The sequence below is a fragment of the Palaemon carinicauda genome, chromosome 30 (assembly GCF_036898095.1).
Source record: "Palaemon carinicauda isolate YSFRI2023 chromosome 30, ASM3689809v2, whole genome shotgun sequence".
NCBI classification, from domain to species: domain Eukaryota; kingdom Metazoa; phylum Arthropoda; class Malacostraca; order Decapoda; family Palaemonidae; genus Palaemon; species Palaemon carinicauda.
In genome coordinates, this window is record NC_090754.1 from 18,611,699 (window position 1) to 18,630,355 (window position 18,657).

At 34.5% G+C, this 18,657-nt stretch overlaps 1 protein-coding gene across 1 annotated transcript in view; it reads right to left on the reverse strand.

The window, feature by feature from the left end:
• Window positions 1–331: 331 nt before the first annotated feature.
• LOC137622913 (probable G-protein coupled receptor Mth-like 1) overlaps window positions 332–18,657 on the reverse strand; it is a 29,370-nt gene continuing 11,044 nt past the window's right edge. The window contains exons 2-9 of the mRNA XM_068353474.1: window positions 15,498–16,901; window positions 14,393–14,687; window positions 13,813–14,076; window positions 6,280–6,358; window positions 5,305–5,498; window positions 3,342–3,498; window positions 2,467–2,556; window positions 332–1,292 (exon numbers count right to left, since the gene is read on the reverse strand). Of these exons, the coding sequence (XP_068209575.1) occupies window positions 881–1,292; window positions 2,467–2,556; window positions 3,342–3,498; window positions 5,305–5,498; window positions 6,280–6,358; window positions 13,813–14,076; window positions 14,393–14,687; window positions 15,498–16,862 (2,856 nt within the window). The 5' untranslated portion in view covers window positions 16,863–16,901 and the 3' untranslated portion in view covers window positions 332–880. The remainder of the gene's footprint in view (window positions 1,293–2,466; window positions 2,557–3,341; window positions 3,499–5,304; window positions 5,499–6,279; window positions 6,359–13,812; window positions 14,077–14,392; window positions 14,688–15,497; window positions 16,902–18,657) is intronic.

Below are 18,657 nucleotides of genomic sequence, written 5' to 3' on the forward strand. Positions count from 1 at the left end.
CATATTTTATGGACACTTTTGAGTAATTAATCCATTTTTAATTAAGTATATTTTGAATATACAGTATATCAAATGTACGCTGGCATCACGAACTTCTGTTTATGTACGCTGGCATCACGAATTCTGTTTGGTTGACTATGTTGACATGTCAGTTCCAAGTCGTTTAGTGAGGAAACCGAACTATATTCTTTTTATAACCCCTTCCCCTTCCTCAACATATCTTGCTAATTATTGCTTTTCCAGAATTCAAATACCATCTAGTTACTGTGCAAGAAGATGAGAACTGCAGGATTGCATTATTTTGGAGTAAATGGAGAGTGTGGTATTGTAAACAACTACTATGATATCTTTGTCAAAATATGTGAGAGAAATCGAAATTGATATTTAAAAAGTCTTTTCGATTTGATGGAAAATAAGCTAACATTCTATCACATTACAAAATATACCACTTAGGTAAGATCTAGAGATATGTTTTCAACGCCCTTTTCAATCATATTTTTAGCACATTTTAAGTGTCACTATCACCATGAGGATGTAGACATAGGTTGGTTAATACTTCATGGATATCAAAATTCATTACTTAACCGCTTAATTATTTTCTCCTTGACGTCTAAATTTCTGCATCTACATTCTACATCTGGGATCTTGTATTACACTCTACCAAGGAGTTTCAATTTGGCACGATATCAAAAGCACTTAAAACAAAAATGGGCATATCTATGAACTTATTCAACCACTTACTTATTTTCCCTTGACGTTTCTATTTATAGTGCACCTGGGATCTTGTAATAATCTTCACTAAGGAGTCTCTACTTTGGCACAAAACGCAACAGCACTTAGAAAAAAGAAACCTGGGCATGTCTATGAAAGGCTTTAAGTTCTACACATTGGTATCTTTTTCTTTCATATTATTAGGCCCATCGACACCTGTCGTCTCCTCGTCATGCTGGTAACCAACATTAACTACGCCACTGCTGGGCCCATAGGCTGAGCTATTTTCTTGAGCTTCCAGAAGCGAAGGGTTATTCCGGTTAGAACCGGAGTGTTGAGTCCCCTCTGGTATACTTGCCATTTCCTTGGCTGACTGCTCTGTGCTGCCTGTGGTGTCTTTGGAGGTCTCCGGAGTATCTGCCACATCAGATCCCTCAGTCATGATGCTGTTGAGTTTCTGAAGAGTCCTTCTGAATATCTTTTTCATACCCGCTTGCACTAGCTGCCTTTTCTGTTTGCTTGCCATGAAGATGATGAACACGATGACTCCTTGGAGAGTGTTTAGGATATCAGTGACCACCCTGCAAGTATTTATGGCTTCGTAAGATGCGTGTTTAGGACTTAGATTAATTGTACTGCATATGTATGCATCGTATACTTCATATGTTATTCATGATTTCAAGTACCCCGATGATATTCAAAGAACATCTCGTCATAATCCACCCATAAATTTTATATACTCTTGTAATTTCAGAGATGCAATTTGAATATCCTTTGAAACCGGGAGTTACACACTATGTGAGGGATTAAACATGAGAAACCCCAGACCGATGATACGAATTCGCGAAAAAGAACTACGTGTTTTACTTTACATGGAGAAGGTGATGCATGAATGAAAGGGAATACAAAATGAGATTGGATGGTAATTAATTATGCTTTTTATTGGAATTGATTTATATCAAATAGTTTGGGACAATTGTTTAACAAAGCAGAGATTAGACATCCGTCATGATGAGTTTCGGATGCTTTAATCAGGTTCAGTAAATCTGCTTTAAACAGAATAGATACAAAGTAAACATTCAGTTTCCTCATGTACTACATTTTCACAAAATTATTTCAGGATTTATATGAATACAACTCATAGATTATTTGAAAGAGAAGATGATTGTTTGTAGAAGTATATAATGGAGCGTGTGAAGAAATTATTGGAAGTAATTTGTCAATGTTGAATATAATGGAAACGAAGAAACGGTTTGCAAGAATCGCTTGACTAGTCACCCCCATTTGAGAAAACAGGCATAGGGTGGGATATATATATATATATATATATATATATATATATATATATATATATATATAATATATATATATATATATATATATATATATATATATATATATATATATATATATATATATATATATATATATATATATATATATATATATACATTCATATGTGTTTATATACATATATTCATATACTGTATATACATGTACAGTATATATATATATATATATATATATATATATATATATATATATATATATATATATATATATATATATATATATATATATATATATATATATATATATATATATATATATGTGTGTGTGTGTGTGTGTGTTTATATATATATATATATATATATATATATATATATATATATATATATATATATATATATATATATATATATATATATATAGGCTATATATGACAGCGTTTTTGGAAATATGGTGCGACCTTACCATGCATCCTTGGGAGGGATCTTCAGAGAAAGTACTTCTGTGAACCAGCAGATGGCCATCATGGCAAAGATACTTAACCTTTGACGAAACCTGGAACAGATCAGGAATTTGTTTTTAATTTTTTCATTCAAGTCTTTTGTTCTATTTTTTTTTTTTTTCATATTTTCATATGTAAATAAATTGTAATTTTTACTTAGTTAGGGAATAAAGCATAACAGTGTTTATTGATTTTACGTTATCATTTAAATGAATTTGATTATTGTATTTAGAGAAAAATCTTTTGAACTCTGATAAATAATAATAATGATATTAAAAACAATAATGACTCATGATAACACAAAATATTTCCCAATTCTTCTCTTTTTAAATCTACTAGATATTGATATCTTTATGTAAGCCAAGTTTAAAAAACAAATAAATATAATAATTCTGCCATAGTACATTTCTATTTTCCTCTTGGCATCGAATAATTGACTTTCATTATTAAACTTAATAATTTGTCACCCGTTTTCCTTTGTTAGCTTTTTTAAGGCTTTTAATTCGTTCTAAAAATTTAATAATTTCTTTATTTTTTAAATTTAATTGAGTTTCGGAATAATTTTGAAGTTATTCTCACTGCTCATTTCTTTATTTTTGCATTTTATTCAGGTTTGAGAATAATTTCTAATCGTCATTATTCTTTTTCTCATATCAATTTTAAACTAAACTTTCTACTCTGACCTACAGTAGAGGAACCATTTTTTCAGGTTTCAAAGGTCTGTTTTAAAATTGCTCTTCAGTCCTCACCACTTAACCTTTATCACATTTAATCAAACTATTAAAAATTGACCTAAAACACCAAGACATCTGATATAAAAGCAAAGGAAGCCACTTACAGTGCTAGATGCTTTCTAGCCTTGTTCTTCTGAAGGATGCAGGAATCGCCCGACTCGGCTTGGCTCAGCAAGAGGATCACGTGACCCAGCATACAGAGACTGGCCGCGTTCAGCGTTGCTATGACCAGGTAAAAGTAGAGGAATTGGGCCTTTTCATCTGACAAAGGGAAGAAAAAAAATGTCAAGGTTTGGTGATGGATAATTAGGTATTGCTTAAATGAAGCTTTTAATGGACATTGAAATAAAAAAAAAAAAAATATATATATTGATATTGGAAAAAATGTGTCAAGATTTTGTGATGAATAATTCAGCGAAACTTGTGTGTGTGTATATATATATATATATATATATATATATATATATATATATATATATATATATATATATATATATATATATATATAAATAAATTAGATGGTGTTTTCATTTAATATAGCATGAATTTGAAATTTGAAAAAAAATTTGTATATTTATATTAAAAAAAAAGTGTCAAGGTTTTGGTGATGGGAAATTCAGCGAAATCATAACAGAATTATTTTGTTTAGATGGTGTTTTTAAGGTATAAAATGAAAATTCTCTGTATATCTAACATTGGATAAAAAGCGTCAAGGTTTGACAATGGAAAATTCAGCGAAGCCATATTAAATATTTCTTTTAATTAGATGGTGTTTTTAAGGTATATTAAAATAAAACATCTCTGTATATTTACGCTTCCAATCAATCAAGTAATTCCTGGTGGAGCCAAGGGGATGTCATAGCTCTGATGATATTTTAACCAATCAATTAATAAATGATTACATTTTATGAGACAAAATGATGGGAATGATTTCATCCTAAAACGTAAAGAATCTCATTCAGAAAATATGGTTATTCTAATATACAGAAACAAACAGTGATTCCATACTCCAGCTACATAATATTCTTTAGATCATGTGGGAATTTTATTCCGTAGAAACACGTGGGATTTAATTTTGTAAATCTTTAATGAAAGAGAAAGAGGAAAAGTTTATGATGCAGTATGCTTTAAATAGCGGTAAGGATTGTCCTAGTAATGTGATGTGCTATTTCACAGAAAATGCATCTTCTATTTACTAATGGTGAAAATAGGTATTATTAGAATATTACAATTATTAGTGGATGCTTGAAGTAAAAATCATGACAAAACAAGATGGATTTGCATCGCAATTACAGAAGGTCAAGTAAATACTAAGTAAATACATTAAGGCAATCAAGTGCAATTCTTGACAAAGTCAATAAATTTATATAATGTAAAAAATTAAGTTTAAGTAAAAAGATTTGTCTCGAGTTCCTGATAAAAATGTAAAATGTACATTTTGCATTATACTATATATATATATATATATATATATATATATATATATATATATATATATATATATATATATATATATATATATATATATATATACGTACACATACATAGATATATATATACATACGTACATTTTATATTCTATCTTATTTCTCCTTTTGTTTTGTAGTTTATAGTTTATATGGGAAATAATTATTTTAATATTATTACTGTTCTTAAAATATCTAATTTTCCCTCGTTTCCTTTCGTCACTGGGATATTATCCCGGTTGGAGCCACTGGGCTTATAGCATCCTGCTTTTCCAACTAGGGCTGTAGCCTAGGAAGTAATAATAATAATAATAATAATAATAATAATAATAATAATAATAATAATAATAATAATAATAATAATAATAATAATAATAATAATAATGTGTTTATACATGAATATTTGCATACATTTACTGTATATATAACTTATAGCATATATGCTTATATGTATCTATCAATCTATATATATATATATATATATATATATATATATATATATATATATATATATATATATACATATGTATATATATATATATATATATATATATATATATATATATATATATATATATATATATATATATAATCCATTTACCTGCGAACCAGCAAGACTCCTCTCCAAATCCTGGAACGATCAACCCAGCAGAAGCCTCGGGAGAAAGCGACTGCATGCAGAAGGTCACCACAACGATGATAAGGGGACAGCCGAAGGCGTAGGCGGAATACAGCAGGAATTTTTGCATGTCCTTCTCCAGGATGCCCGTCAGAGGAATACATTTTACGGTGGATCTGTTGGAATAACTTGAGAGTCAATTAAATGAAATAAAAGGTTAAACATACTATTCTCTTCCTGGATTAAATATGGAAGGCAACGTTCATATCTGGAAAATGACTCAGGGTATTTCTAGGGTATGATCCTTCTCCCCTTGGGAGGAGGTTAGGGTGTTTTGGGGTAGAAGTGGTGCTGCTCGTCGCATACCCTTTCTTTGGTCCTTTAGCCGATGCTGGCACTCATCCATAGCTAGGTCAATTGAAGTTAGGTTTTGCTGAGGGCTAATCACGAACCATACTATTACTAGATCAAAGTACTGCCATCGAACCATGGGTGATGCGTATACACCTATATTACACAAATGCACATACACACACACACACACACACACACACACACACACACACACACACATATATATATATATATATATATATATATATATATATATATATATATATATATATATACATATATATATATATATATATATATATATATATATCACAAGTGAAGCCGTTTCTAGTCTACTGCAGGACAAAGTCCTCATCATGTCTGGTGTTTGGGCAATTTTCATCGCCGCGGAGTGGTTATGGTAAGAGATTTTCGTCTTATTGTTCACAGAAAACCAATTTAGTATGGGTGGCCCTGACTAGTACAGCTTTCCTGATCATGGCGATAAGCAAATACTTTCACCACATTGTATGTGTGTATTCACATGTGTATGCATGCATGTGCGTATGTATGTATTTTTTTATACGTGTGTTACGTATGTGCAAGAACGTAATATGTTCCTACCTGATCACTCTCCAGATATCAAAGGACATGACACTGAGCCAGAAGAATGCAGCGTGAAGTGTAAACTGACTGAAGAGTCCTGCAAAAGAAACAAATTTCATGTCAAAATTACTATAAAGATCAATTACATTTAATAAAATTATCTTTGACATTCATCCTTCTGTGATGGATAGAAAAAATATTTCTATTTTAAAAATTTTCACCAGTCTTCGAAGCTTCTCTTTAAGATCACCAATCAACGCTCATTTATCCTCTTCATTTTTGTTCCTCATTTCTTTCTTCACTTATATCAATAGATGGGTGTATGCATCTGTTGAAATTATGTTAAATACTGCAATCACTTGTAATGTGTAGCATAGAGCCACATAGTTACATATGTATGGAAAGAAAAATATTAAGAAATAAAAGAAGACAAGTGATAGCGAAAGCAAGACTTCCTCAATGAAATTGGTTCTTTCTAGTTACTTGTTTGACAAAGATTTAATAGAGTTTTAATAATAACCCAAATTTCAATCACAGACTGTATAAACTTGATGCATTCATCTCAAAATAAATTATGATTTTTTATATTAGGCCTGATGTCGGTGATACATGCTATTTATTCAAAATATTATACACGATCATGATTTAGACATATTTGTGGCATTAGTCTAAAATGTCTTGTCTATGAAAAAACAAGTTATGATTTTCAAAGTACCTTTCCTTTGTGTTTTACATATATAAGCATGTATATGTTATATAAAATTATTATTATTATTATCATCATTATTATTATTATTATTATTATTATTATTATTACTTGCTAAGCTACAAACCTAGTTGGAAAAGCAGGATGCTATAAGTCCAGGGGCCCCAACGGGGAAAATAGCCCAGTGAGGTAAGGAATAAAAGGAAAAGTTAAAATATTTCAAGAACAGTAACATCAAAATAAATATTTCCTTTATAAACTATAAAAACTTTAACAAAACAAGAGGAAAGGAAACTAGATAGAACAGTGTGCCCGAGTGTACCCTCAAGCAAGAGAACTGCAACCCAAATCAGTGGAAGACCATTGTACAGGGGTTATGGCACTACCGAGGCTAGAGAACAATGGTTTTATTTTGGACTGTCCTTCTCCTAGAAGAGCTGCTTACCATAGCTAAAGAGTCTCTTCTACCCATACCAAGAGGAAAGTAGCCACTGAACAATTACAGTGCAGTAGTTAACCTCTTGGGTGAAGAAGAATTGTTTGGTAATCTCAGTGTTGTCAGGTGTATGAGGACAGAGGAGAATCTGCAAAGAATAGGCCAGAATATTCATATATGTGTAGGCAAAGAGAAAATGAACCGTAACCAGAGAGAAGGATCCAATGTTGTACTGTCTGGCCAGTCAAAGGACCCCATAACTCTCTAGCGGTAGTATCTCAATGGGTGGCTGGCATCTTGGACAACCTACTAACTACTTATATTTTGTCGTGCAAATGCATGTATAAACATATCGATTCAAAAAACATATATATACATATTTGTATACAGTAGATATAAAGACCTATGGAATAATGATGGGAATAAAACTAAGAGACAAAAAAGAGCAACATTGATACGAGGGCAAACTAAAGGATGAGGATGTCCTGACAACATGTACATACATACATATACCAAGGCACTTCCCCCAATTTTGGGGGGTAGCTGACATTAACAAATGAAAAAAAAAAAAAAAAGGGGGACCTCTACTCTCTAAGTTCCTCCAGCTAACAAGGGACTCAACCGAGTTCTGCTGGTACTGCTAGGGTGCCACAGCCCACCCTCCCACATTATCCACCACAGATGAAGCTTCATAATGCTGAGTCCCCTACTGCTGCTACCTCCGCGGTCATCTAAGGCATCGGAGGCAGCAGCAGGGCCTACCGGAACTGCGTCACAATCGCTCGCCATTCATTCCTATTTCTAGCACGCTCTCTTGCCTCTCTCACATCTATCCTCCTATCACTCCATCCATCCACCCAAACCTTGGCCTTCCTCTTGTACTTCTCCTATCAACTCTTGCATTCATCACCTTCTTTAGCAGACAGCCATTTTCCATTCTCTCAACATGGCCAAACCACCTCAACACATTCATATCCACTCTAGCTGCTAACTCATTTCTTACACCCGTTCTCACTCTCACCACTTCGTTCCTAACCCTATCTACATGAGATACACCAGCCATACTCCTTAGACACTTCATCTCAAACACATTCAATTTCTGTCTCTCCGTCACTTTCATTCCCCACAACTCCGATCCATACATCACAGTTGGTACAATCACTTTCTCATATAGAACTCTTTTTACATTCATGCCCAACCCTCTATTTTTTACTACTCCCTTAACTGCCCCCAACACTTTGCAACCTTCATTCACTCTCTGACGTACATCTGCTTCCACTCCACCATTTGCTGCAACAACAGACCCCAAGTACTTAAACTGATCCACCTCCTCAAGTAACTCTCCATTCAACATGACATTCAACCTTGCACCACCTTCCCTTCTCGTACATCTCATAACCTTACTCTTACCCACATTAACTCTCAACTTCCTTCTCTCACACACACACTCTTCCAAATTTTGACACTAATCGGCCAAGCTTCTCTTCCATGTCTGCAACCAGTACAGTATCATCCGCAAACAACAACTGATTTACCTCCCATTCATGATCATTCTCATCTACCAGTTTTAATCCTCGTCCAAGCACTCGAGTATTCACCTCTCTCACCACTCCATCAACATACAAGTTAAACAACCACGGTGACATCAAACATCCCTGTCTCAGCCCCACTCTCACCGGAAACCAATCACTCACTTCATTTCCTATCCTAACACATGCTTTACTACCTTTGTAGAAACTTTTCACTGCTTGCAACAACCATCCACCCACTTTATATAACCTCATCACATTCCACATTGCTTCCCTATCAACTCTATCATACGCTTTCTCCAGATCCATAAACGCAACATACACCTCCTTACCCTTTGCTAAATATTTCTCGTATATCTGCCTTACTGTAAAAATCTGATGCATACAACCCCTACCTCTTCTAAAACCACCCTGTATTTTTAAGATTGCATTCTCTGTTTTATCATTGATTCTATTAATCATTACTCTACCATACACTTTTCCAACTACGCTTAACAAACTAATACCTCTTGAATTACAATACTCATGCACATCTCCCTTACCCTTATATTGTGGTACAATACATGCACAAACCCAATCTACTGGTACCATTGACAACACAAAACACATATTAAACAATCTCACCAACCATTCAAAGTACAGTCATACCCCCTTCTTTCAACATCTCAGCTCTCACACCATCCATACCAGATGCTTTTCCTACTCTCGTTTCATCTAGTGCTCTCCTCACTTCATCTATTGTAATCTCTCTCTCATTCTCATCTCCCATCACTGGCACCTCAACACCTGCAACAGCAATTATATCTGCCCCATTATTATCCTCAACATTCAGTAAACTTTCAAAATATTCCACCCATCTTTTCCTTGCCTCCTCTCCTTTTAACAACCTTCCATTTCCATCTTTCACTGTCTCTTCAATTCTTGAGCCAGCCTTCCTTACTCTCTTCACTTCTTTCCAAAACTTCTTCTTATTCTCTTCATATGAATGACCCAATCCCTGACCCCACCTCAGGTCAGCTGCCCTCTTTGCCTCACGTGCCTTGCGCTTTACTTCCACATTTTTCTCTCTATATTTTTCATACTTCTCTACGCTATTATTCTGCAGCCATTCTTCAAAAGCCCTTTTTTTTTTTCTTCCACTTTTACCTTCACTCCTTCATTCCACCATTCACTGCCCTTCCTCATGCTGCCTCCAACAACCTTCTTGCCACACACATCACTTGCAATCCCAACAAATTTTTCTTTTACTAACTTCCACTCCTCCTCTTACTTTCACTTCGTCATATGTCATTTTCAACCTTTCCTGACATTTAATTTTTACCCGCAGTTTTATTAGCTCTTCAACCCTCACTAGCTCCCTTTTACATCCACCTACTCTATTCCCCCACTCTTTTGCTACAACTAATTTTCCTTCCACCAAAAAATGATCAGACATACCGTTAGCCATACCCCTAAACACATGCACGTCTTTCAATCTTCCAAACATTCTTTTAGTTATCAACACATAATCCATTCATGCCCTTTCTAATACTCTTCCATTTGCCACTCTTACCCATGTATACTTATTTTTATCTTTCTTTTTGAAAAAGCTATTACTTATCACCATCTCTTGCTCAACACACATATCTACCAGTCTCTCACCACTCTCATTTTCACCTGCTACGGGACGAGGGGGCTGGGAGCACCTTCGCTCGTATCTACATCCTGTGAGACATCAACTGACAACATGTAAGAAAAAGAAATAGACTTGGGCAGGACATATGATAGGTGGGCATTAAGAATAACAGAATCGGTCCCTGGAGATTGCAAAAAGAAGTAGGGGAAGGAAGAGAAGACGATGGATTGACGAGCTAAGAAAATTTTCTGGCATATAGTGGGATAGAAACACTAGCAACGGCTGATGATGATACAGTATATACTATATATATATATATATATATATATATATATATATATATATATATATATATATACATATATATATATATAAGTGATACCTTGGTACTCGACCATAATCCGTTCGGGATCAGTGTTCAACCTCCGATTTGTTCGAGTACCGAAACCTTTTTTCCCATAAGAAATGATGGTATTTATTTTTATACGTTCCTAAGCACTCCAAAATGCCCAAAATATTAATAAAACGTGTACCTAAACAACAAAAATTATTTAAATGTGTACGAAATTGGTCGGAAAACTATATAAAACAATTTTAAACCATTTACTGTACATACCTTTGAGCAGCGGTTCGATGGCATACAGGAATGGATGTGGAGAGGATGGAAGGGGGATGTTACTGCTTGGAAGGAGAGTTCCCTGCCATGATGTGGCTGGGTAGTTCTCCTTCAGGGGTTTTTTCTCTCTGCAGTAAAAGGTCGGGCAAATCTCCCTCAGGGTTTTTTTCTCTTCTGTTTCTCTTCTTTGGAGGGCAATCAGGCTGGGATGTAGCAGCTCTCTTTTCTTTTATGAAAAACATGTCAATTGTCAGCTGCTTCTTCCTCTTCTGCACTATTCTTCTAAAGTGAGACATAACATTATCATTAATGTAGGTATTGGCTGGCATTTCCTTCCAAAATAACCCGGTCTCATCGCAATTGAAGACTTGCTGCGGGATCAAATTTTGTTCCTTAATGTATCGGTCGAATTCAACAACGTATTTTTCAGGTTCTGCCTGATCCAAACTGGCTGCCTCCCCATGCCTAGTCACACGGTGAATACCAGTTCTGTTCCGGAATTTCTCGAACCAGCCCCTGCTTGCTTTAAAAGTAAATGACATATCACTTTCACTAGTACTGGCACTTTTCTTCACAAATTCTTCATAAATATGAAGAGCTTTCTCGCAAATGAAAGCTTCACTAATACTTTCCCCGGCCAACTGCTTTTCTTTAATAAATATAAGGAGCAACTTTTCCATTTCCTCAATTACTTGTGGCCTTTGCGTACTAATTGCTGTCACTCCCTGTGCAACATTAGCTTTCTTTATCACTTCCTTATTTTTCAAAAAGGTCGAAATGGTCGACTTGGCCATGCCATACTGTAAGGCTAGATCAAACACTCGTACAGCATTCTTGTATTTCGCAATAATTTCTTTCTTCAACTTGATCACTGTTTTCCTCTTATCCTTCCCCTTATTATTAACTTTCTTGGGGCCCATTATTATCGGTTAAAAAACACAATAAAACGCACTAAATTACAATAAATTCTCAACATGTGTTGTCGGACTGACGCTCTCTCTTGAAATGATGCTACCCGACCAAGCGAGAGTAGCCGAGATGGCCGCTCATCTCACTCGGCCACGCGTTCGGCTGTTCGAGTTCCGATTTTTTGTTCGAACACCGCAGCAAAATTACTCGAATTTTTTGGTCGAACTCCGATTTGTTCGAATTTAGAGTCGTTCAACTACCGAGGTATCACTGTATATATATATATATATATATATATATATATATATATATATATATATATATATATATATATATATATATATATATATATATATATACTATTTATTTATACACATATATAAAAGTACATGTATGTGAGGGCACGTGTATATGTATGCATAAGTATGCATGCATTTCTGAGTGTTCTTGTATTCATATATATTGTGTTTATACATGAGAATATGCATCTGCCTGCACTTGCTTTTGTATGTAATTAATATATATATATATATATATATATATATATATATATATATATATATATATATATATATATATATATATATATATATATATATATATATATATATATATATATATATGTAAATTATATTTAAATATATATATTTAAATATATATATATATATATATATATATATATATATATATATATATATATATATATATACATATATATATGCATATATATGTACAGTCATATGCACGAAAAAAGTATAAATTAGATGCAATTAATCAGAGTACAAAAAATAATTAAAAATGTTTTTTACAGGTTGGAGGGTAGACACTTAAATATGCCAACAAAATAGAATGAATTCTACTTATACTTTAGTCTCCTTGTGATATGAGCTCCACAACCTTTATATATATACATTACATATATATTGTAAAACTCCTCCTCCCCTTTTTTGTTCTCCAAATGTTTTTCAAATTTTTCATATTTTTACTTTATCATGTATATTGTAAAACATTTATTTCCATATCACTACTCGAGAAGATGACTTGAAAATAGACAAAACCGGTCAAGAATGAATTAGTGTTTTCATTTTTCCAGGTGACTTTTTTTTGTCTAAACAACATATGTACCTTTGAGTTTTAAGCACACAAACACACTAAATATTTATTCATTTACAGCATTATCAGTGTTAAGATTTTGCTTTTCAAAACATTATTAGAATGTTTCTGATATGTGAAGTTTCCCACTACCTTGAACGAACATGAGACCAAGAATATGAAAATGGTAATCATATCGACAACGAGGGGCTTGGAGAGAGAGAGAGAGAGAGAGAGAGAGAGAGAGAGAGAGAGAGAGAGAGAGAGAGAGAGAGAGAGAGAGAGATATTTTCGTCTAATCGTTCACAGCAAACCAACCTAATATGGGCGGCCCTGACTAATAAAGCTTTATTTGACATTGCAATACACAAACCCTTTCCTCACGTTAGTGTATCCCCACTTAGACTGTGTGTGTGTGTGTGTGTGTGTGTGTGTGCAAGTGACTGTGTCTGCGTGTTGTAGTAAATAAGAAAGAAAGAGACAATAATAAAATGCTACTCAAGAAATAATAAATTAACGAAGCTCACAATGGTTAGAAAATGGAAGCATTAAAAACACCGCGTTTGCATAGAGAGAGAGAGAGAGAGAGAGAGAGAGAGAGAGAGAGAGAGAGAGAGAGAGAGAGAGCTTGTGCTTGTAAGGACTTACCATTGAAAACGCAATGCTTATGCTCCATATGCTTCGCATACTGGAAATTCACGAAGAACCCAATGTAGGCCAGTAGGAGCGAAGTCGAGTAGGAGAGGAAGCAGTAGCCCTGGACATTGAGGAGCTTCTTGGCGAAGAAGTGGAAGAGAATCAGCAGCACCAGACAAGCGATGGAGATGAACATCCCTATGGGGGCTATTTTGAGCTTCCAATCTTGGACTGCAGAAGGCTGACTGATGCAGTACATCACGAAGTACTTATTTACTGGAGGAAGGTAATGAAAGTCAAAATTTAATTTGAGAGGATATAGCCTATCTATCTGGAAGCTCTCAAGAGAGAGAGAGAGAGAGAGAGAGAGAGAGAGAGAGAGAGAGAGAGAGAGAGAGAGAGTATATCACGGTCAAACTATTAAGAAAGTCATAATATTTACTATACCTACATGGGTAAATATATGACTTTTGTAATTTTCATTTGATGATGGAAAAATGGATGGAATAAGATTATAAAAATTAATGGCAGAATTTGATGTGTTTCAAAATATTAACATTCAATGCCCCAAGTTAACATATAAACAGCTTACACTCTTTGTAATAATCAACACAAAACATATCGTTGTCAATTATCTGTTCACTTCCAGTCAAGTTGAGTTTGCTATTCAGGAGAAGATGATAACTGCCTTCGAATTTTAACGTGGTTTTGTAACGGCAGTCTGGGACCAGTGGCAACAACTGAAGGTCCGGAGGAGCGTCAGAGACGTCCCCTGCTAAGTTGTAGAAGGTAAGGTTTGAATTCGGGCTTCCAGATACGCAGGTGGTGTGAGATTTAACTTCTCCATGACCGCAACATTTCTTAATACACGTGGCTTCATTGCATATCTGAAATGGATGGTGATAAGTTAGGAAACAGGAGTGCTAGTTCAAAGTTGTGTAATTTTAAGGACTACAGCATTTGCTATGCACTTTAAAATACATATCTCTGGTGGGGTTTGATCCTTCACTTATCAATAAGACACACACACACACACACACACACACACACACACACACACACACACACACATATATATATATATATATATATATATATATATATATATACACATATAAAATTATTTTCTATATACACCAAAACTTAACGCCCTTCTAAGTAAAGTAGTAATAATGAATGGCCTTCCATAAACCCCAATGCAGTTTTAAAATATCAGTTACTGATGATAACTATATAGCCCTTTGAGTTGTACTACCGTCCATTTAACCCATTTACTTTACCTTGATAGTATTTTCATATCTTATTACTGAATCTCTGAAAACATGTTACCACTTAAATTGAGAATATATACTCAAATAATCTTATCGTACTCAAAACGTTCATAAAGATTAAGTGAATTTCAACGTAACATAATCACTGGTGTGTTAAAAGTGTAACACTTTAAAAATAACAAAATGCTCGTGGTTGGTAGGGCTAATCAATTGTATATACTGGAAAAACTACTCAATATAAATTACATAATAAGATATGAAGTTAAGATACATAAGCATGACATGCTTTAGAAAATGATTAGTAACTAAGCATCTTTTGTAAAGTAAGAAAGAAAAAAAGCATGACAAGTACCAATACTTTATAGAACTGAATATCAAAAAGTAAATCTACAGACTGGCAACATCATCATATTTCTTTTTTCCTACCTTCTCTTTATCTGCCATGCACATCAAAGCTGTGTAACCTCCATCTTGTTTCTGATCTATACAATACTGCGAGGTCTGCCTTCTCATTGACAAATCGGTCCACTGCAAATAGCTTTGTACCCCGTTTGCGCCCAAAGGCACTCCCGTGTCAGGAAGGCTGATCTCTCTATACTTAAAGTTTTCTGGACAGATCAACATCATTGTCTCCCAAGAAAAACCGTGTGGACCAGAGTCTGAATCCTGCTTATTACCTATCAGAGGATCAAATGGAGATGGATTTGTTTTGGCAACACAATCAGTACCATGTAAAATTTCACTGTTTCCACAGCACTTCTTAGCTATGACAGTTGGCTTGGATTTAGTCTCAATCCTTTCTTCAACGGCCTCATTTAATGCCAGTATTCCTTTCTCCAGTTCATGTGGTTTTGTCATCTGAGGGGGGTGTTCTTCTGTGTGAGATGAAACGAAAGAAAGGGAATCATTGGTTGAAGGTCTAGTGCTAAAGGCTTTAGTTTCATTATTAGCTGAAAAGTCATTGTTTGAATGATTTTTTTCTCTTACAAATTTCACAATATGTGAAATATCTTCTGACAAAAGAGATGTGTCGTTGATCAATAGGGCATCTTTACTTGTTGATGGGGAGAGGGAAGGCTCTATCTCTCTAGCAGTAGCCAGAGGAGCCTCTATATTTGTTGAATTATGGGAAGGCTCTCTTACTCCAGTAGTGGAGTGAAGGGCCTCTCCATTTGATGAAATATGGGAAGGCTCTCTCTCTTTATCTGTGGACAGGAGAGCTTCTATATTTATCGTTGAACCATTGGATAACTCTCCTTCTCGATCAGCGGTTAGAAGAGCTTCTCCATTTGTTGTTGGACTTACGAAAGGCTCTCTTACTGTAGCAGTGGACTGGAGAACTTCTTCAATTGTTGCTGGGCTAGGGAAAATCACTTCCTTTGTAGCATTAATCAACAGAACGTCTCCACCTGTTACAGGACTAACAGCAGATCCTACTTCTGATGAATTAATTACTTGCGAATGAGTGTCATTCACTAACGTCACAGATGAGATGAGCTTGTGATCTGTCCTATCTGAAATATTTGAGGATTGTGTTACCAGTTCCACTGCGGAAGGAGAAAACTCAAATGAATCCAGTGTTGTAGATCTGTTGGTGACGAAATTCGAGTTCCGGTCGATCGCTCCATCAGGCAACCCAACTTCAGCGAACGATTTTGCTGTCGACCGTGGAGGCAAAGAGTGGACGACTGTGACAACGAAGAAGTAAATGAAGAGAGAAGACATCTTGGGGAGCATGTGAAGGAAAAACGGTTTAACTGGAAGTGATGCCGTGGTTTGTCTCCTCGCCATTCTTGGTGAATCAGGTTGAGCTTCTGTAGGTCATCACTCCTGTAAAAATCAGATAATATGGTAAAGGAAAAAATCTTAATGAAACAAGAATAATAATTCTGCAACACAAACACTATAATATTTTAGTCATTATAAAACTTATTTATCAAAGGACATTAAAAATCATAAAAATGAAAACCAAAAACTTTTTGCACACTTACGTTACTGATAACAATATATGAATTTCCGTCACACCTACTGTGCTGAACTAATACCTTTTCCTTCTCTTTATAATACTTACAATAGTTTTAACTGGTTATATTGTATTTAGTACTGAATAGATTTGAACAGTTATATTGTATCTGGTATTGAATAGGTTTAACTAGTGATACTATACTTTAAAGGTTTAAAGGTCGCTCATGAATGGCAGAGGCAAGGGACAGTGATATGGCTCCATCAAGCAGGAAAGTGCCCTAGAGAATGACCCTATACATACATACATATATATATATATATATATATATATATATATATATATATATATATATATATATATATATATATATATTTTATATATATATGTATATATATGCATATATATATATATATATATATATATATATATATATATATATGTATGTATATATATATGATCAGCACCCAAGCCCCCTCTCCACCCACGCTAGGACCAAGAAAGGACAGGCAATGGCTGCTGATGACTTATCAGATAGACCTAAAGCCTCCCCCAAACACTCCATCCTTACCTCACGAGAATGGTGAGGTTACACCGACCAAAGGAACTAACGAGTTTAAGCGGGACTCGAACCCCAGTCCGGTGATTACCATTCAGGGACGTTACCACGTAGGTCACCACAATCCTACTTTAGGTGTAAATGGTTATATTTATAATCAAGGTTATAAAATTGAATTGTTATATCATTACTAGTTTAGTCTATCATCTATAATTGTGCTCTACTGAAATAGAGTGGCGACCAGAAACTTCTGTTCGATTTTGTTGAGGCAGAGGCCGATGGTGAAGGCAATCAATTGCCGGATTCATTCAAGAGTAATGAAAAACAAGAAGATGCATGAAGAAAAAAGAAAAAAATGGTGGCTGAATTAATGGGTTCATTTTAAGAAGAGAGAGAGGAAGAGAGAGTGTAAGATTAATATGAGAGAGAGAGAGAGAGAGAGAGAGAGAGAGAGAGAGAGAGAGAGAGAGAGTGAGAGAGAGTAATACAAGCTTTTAATAATAATGATAATAATAATAATAATAATAATAATAATAATAATAATAATAATAATAATAATAATGACCCCTTAAAGATAAATATAATTCCCCATAAAATTCTTAATGCTTCAGTCCCAGTGAGGCAGGAGGGAAAAGCGAAAATAAAGTTAATATCCATTTTCCTTCCGTTGTTTCCTCTTTTTATTCTCCCTAACAGAATTAAATTGCCAAGAGAGATCATCAAACAAAACATCCACAATTTTCAAACGCAGTGCACCACACCACACCTATACACATCCACATATACTGTATATTAACATGAATAATTATGTCAATTGGGATTACAAAACGGCCCAGCGACTGATTCTTTCATTCTACTGTCAAGATTCGGAACTCTCTTTCTGCCTCAGTTTTACATTTCCTTCTTTCAGAGGTAGAAAAATCCTTATTCACTAAAAGGGTTAACTACTGCACTGGAATTGCCAATGGCTACTTTACTCTTGGTGAGGAGAGAAGACTCTTTAGCTATGGTAAGCAGCTCTTTTTGGGGAAGGATACTCCAAAACCAAGCCATTGTTTTCTAGT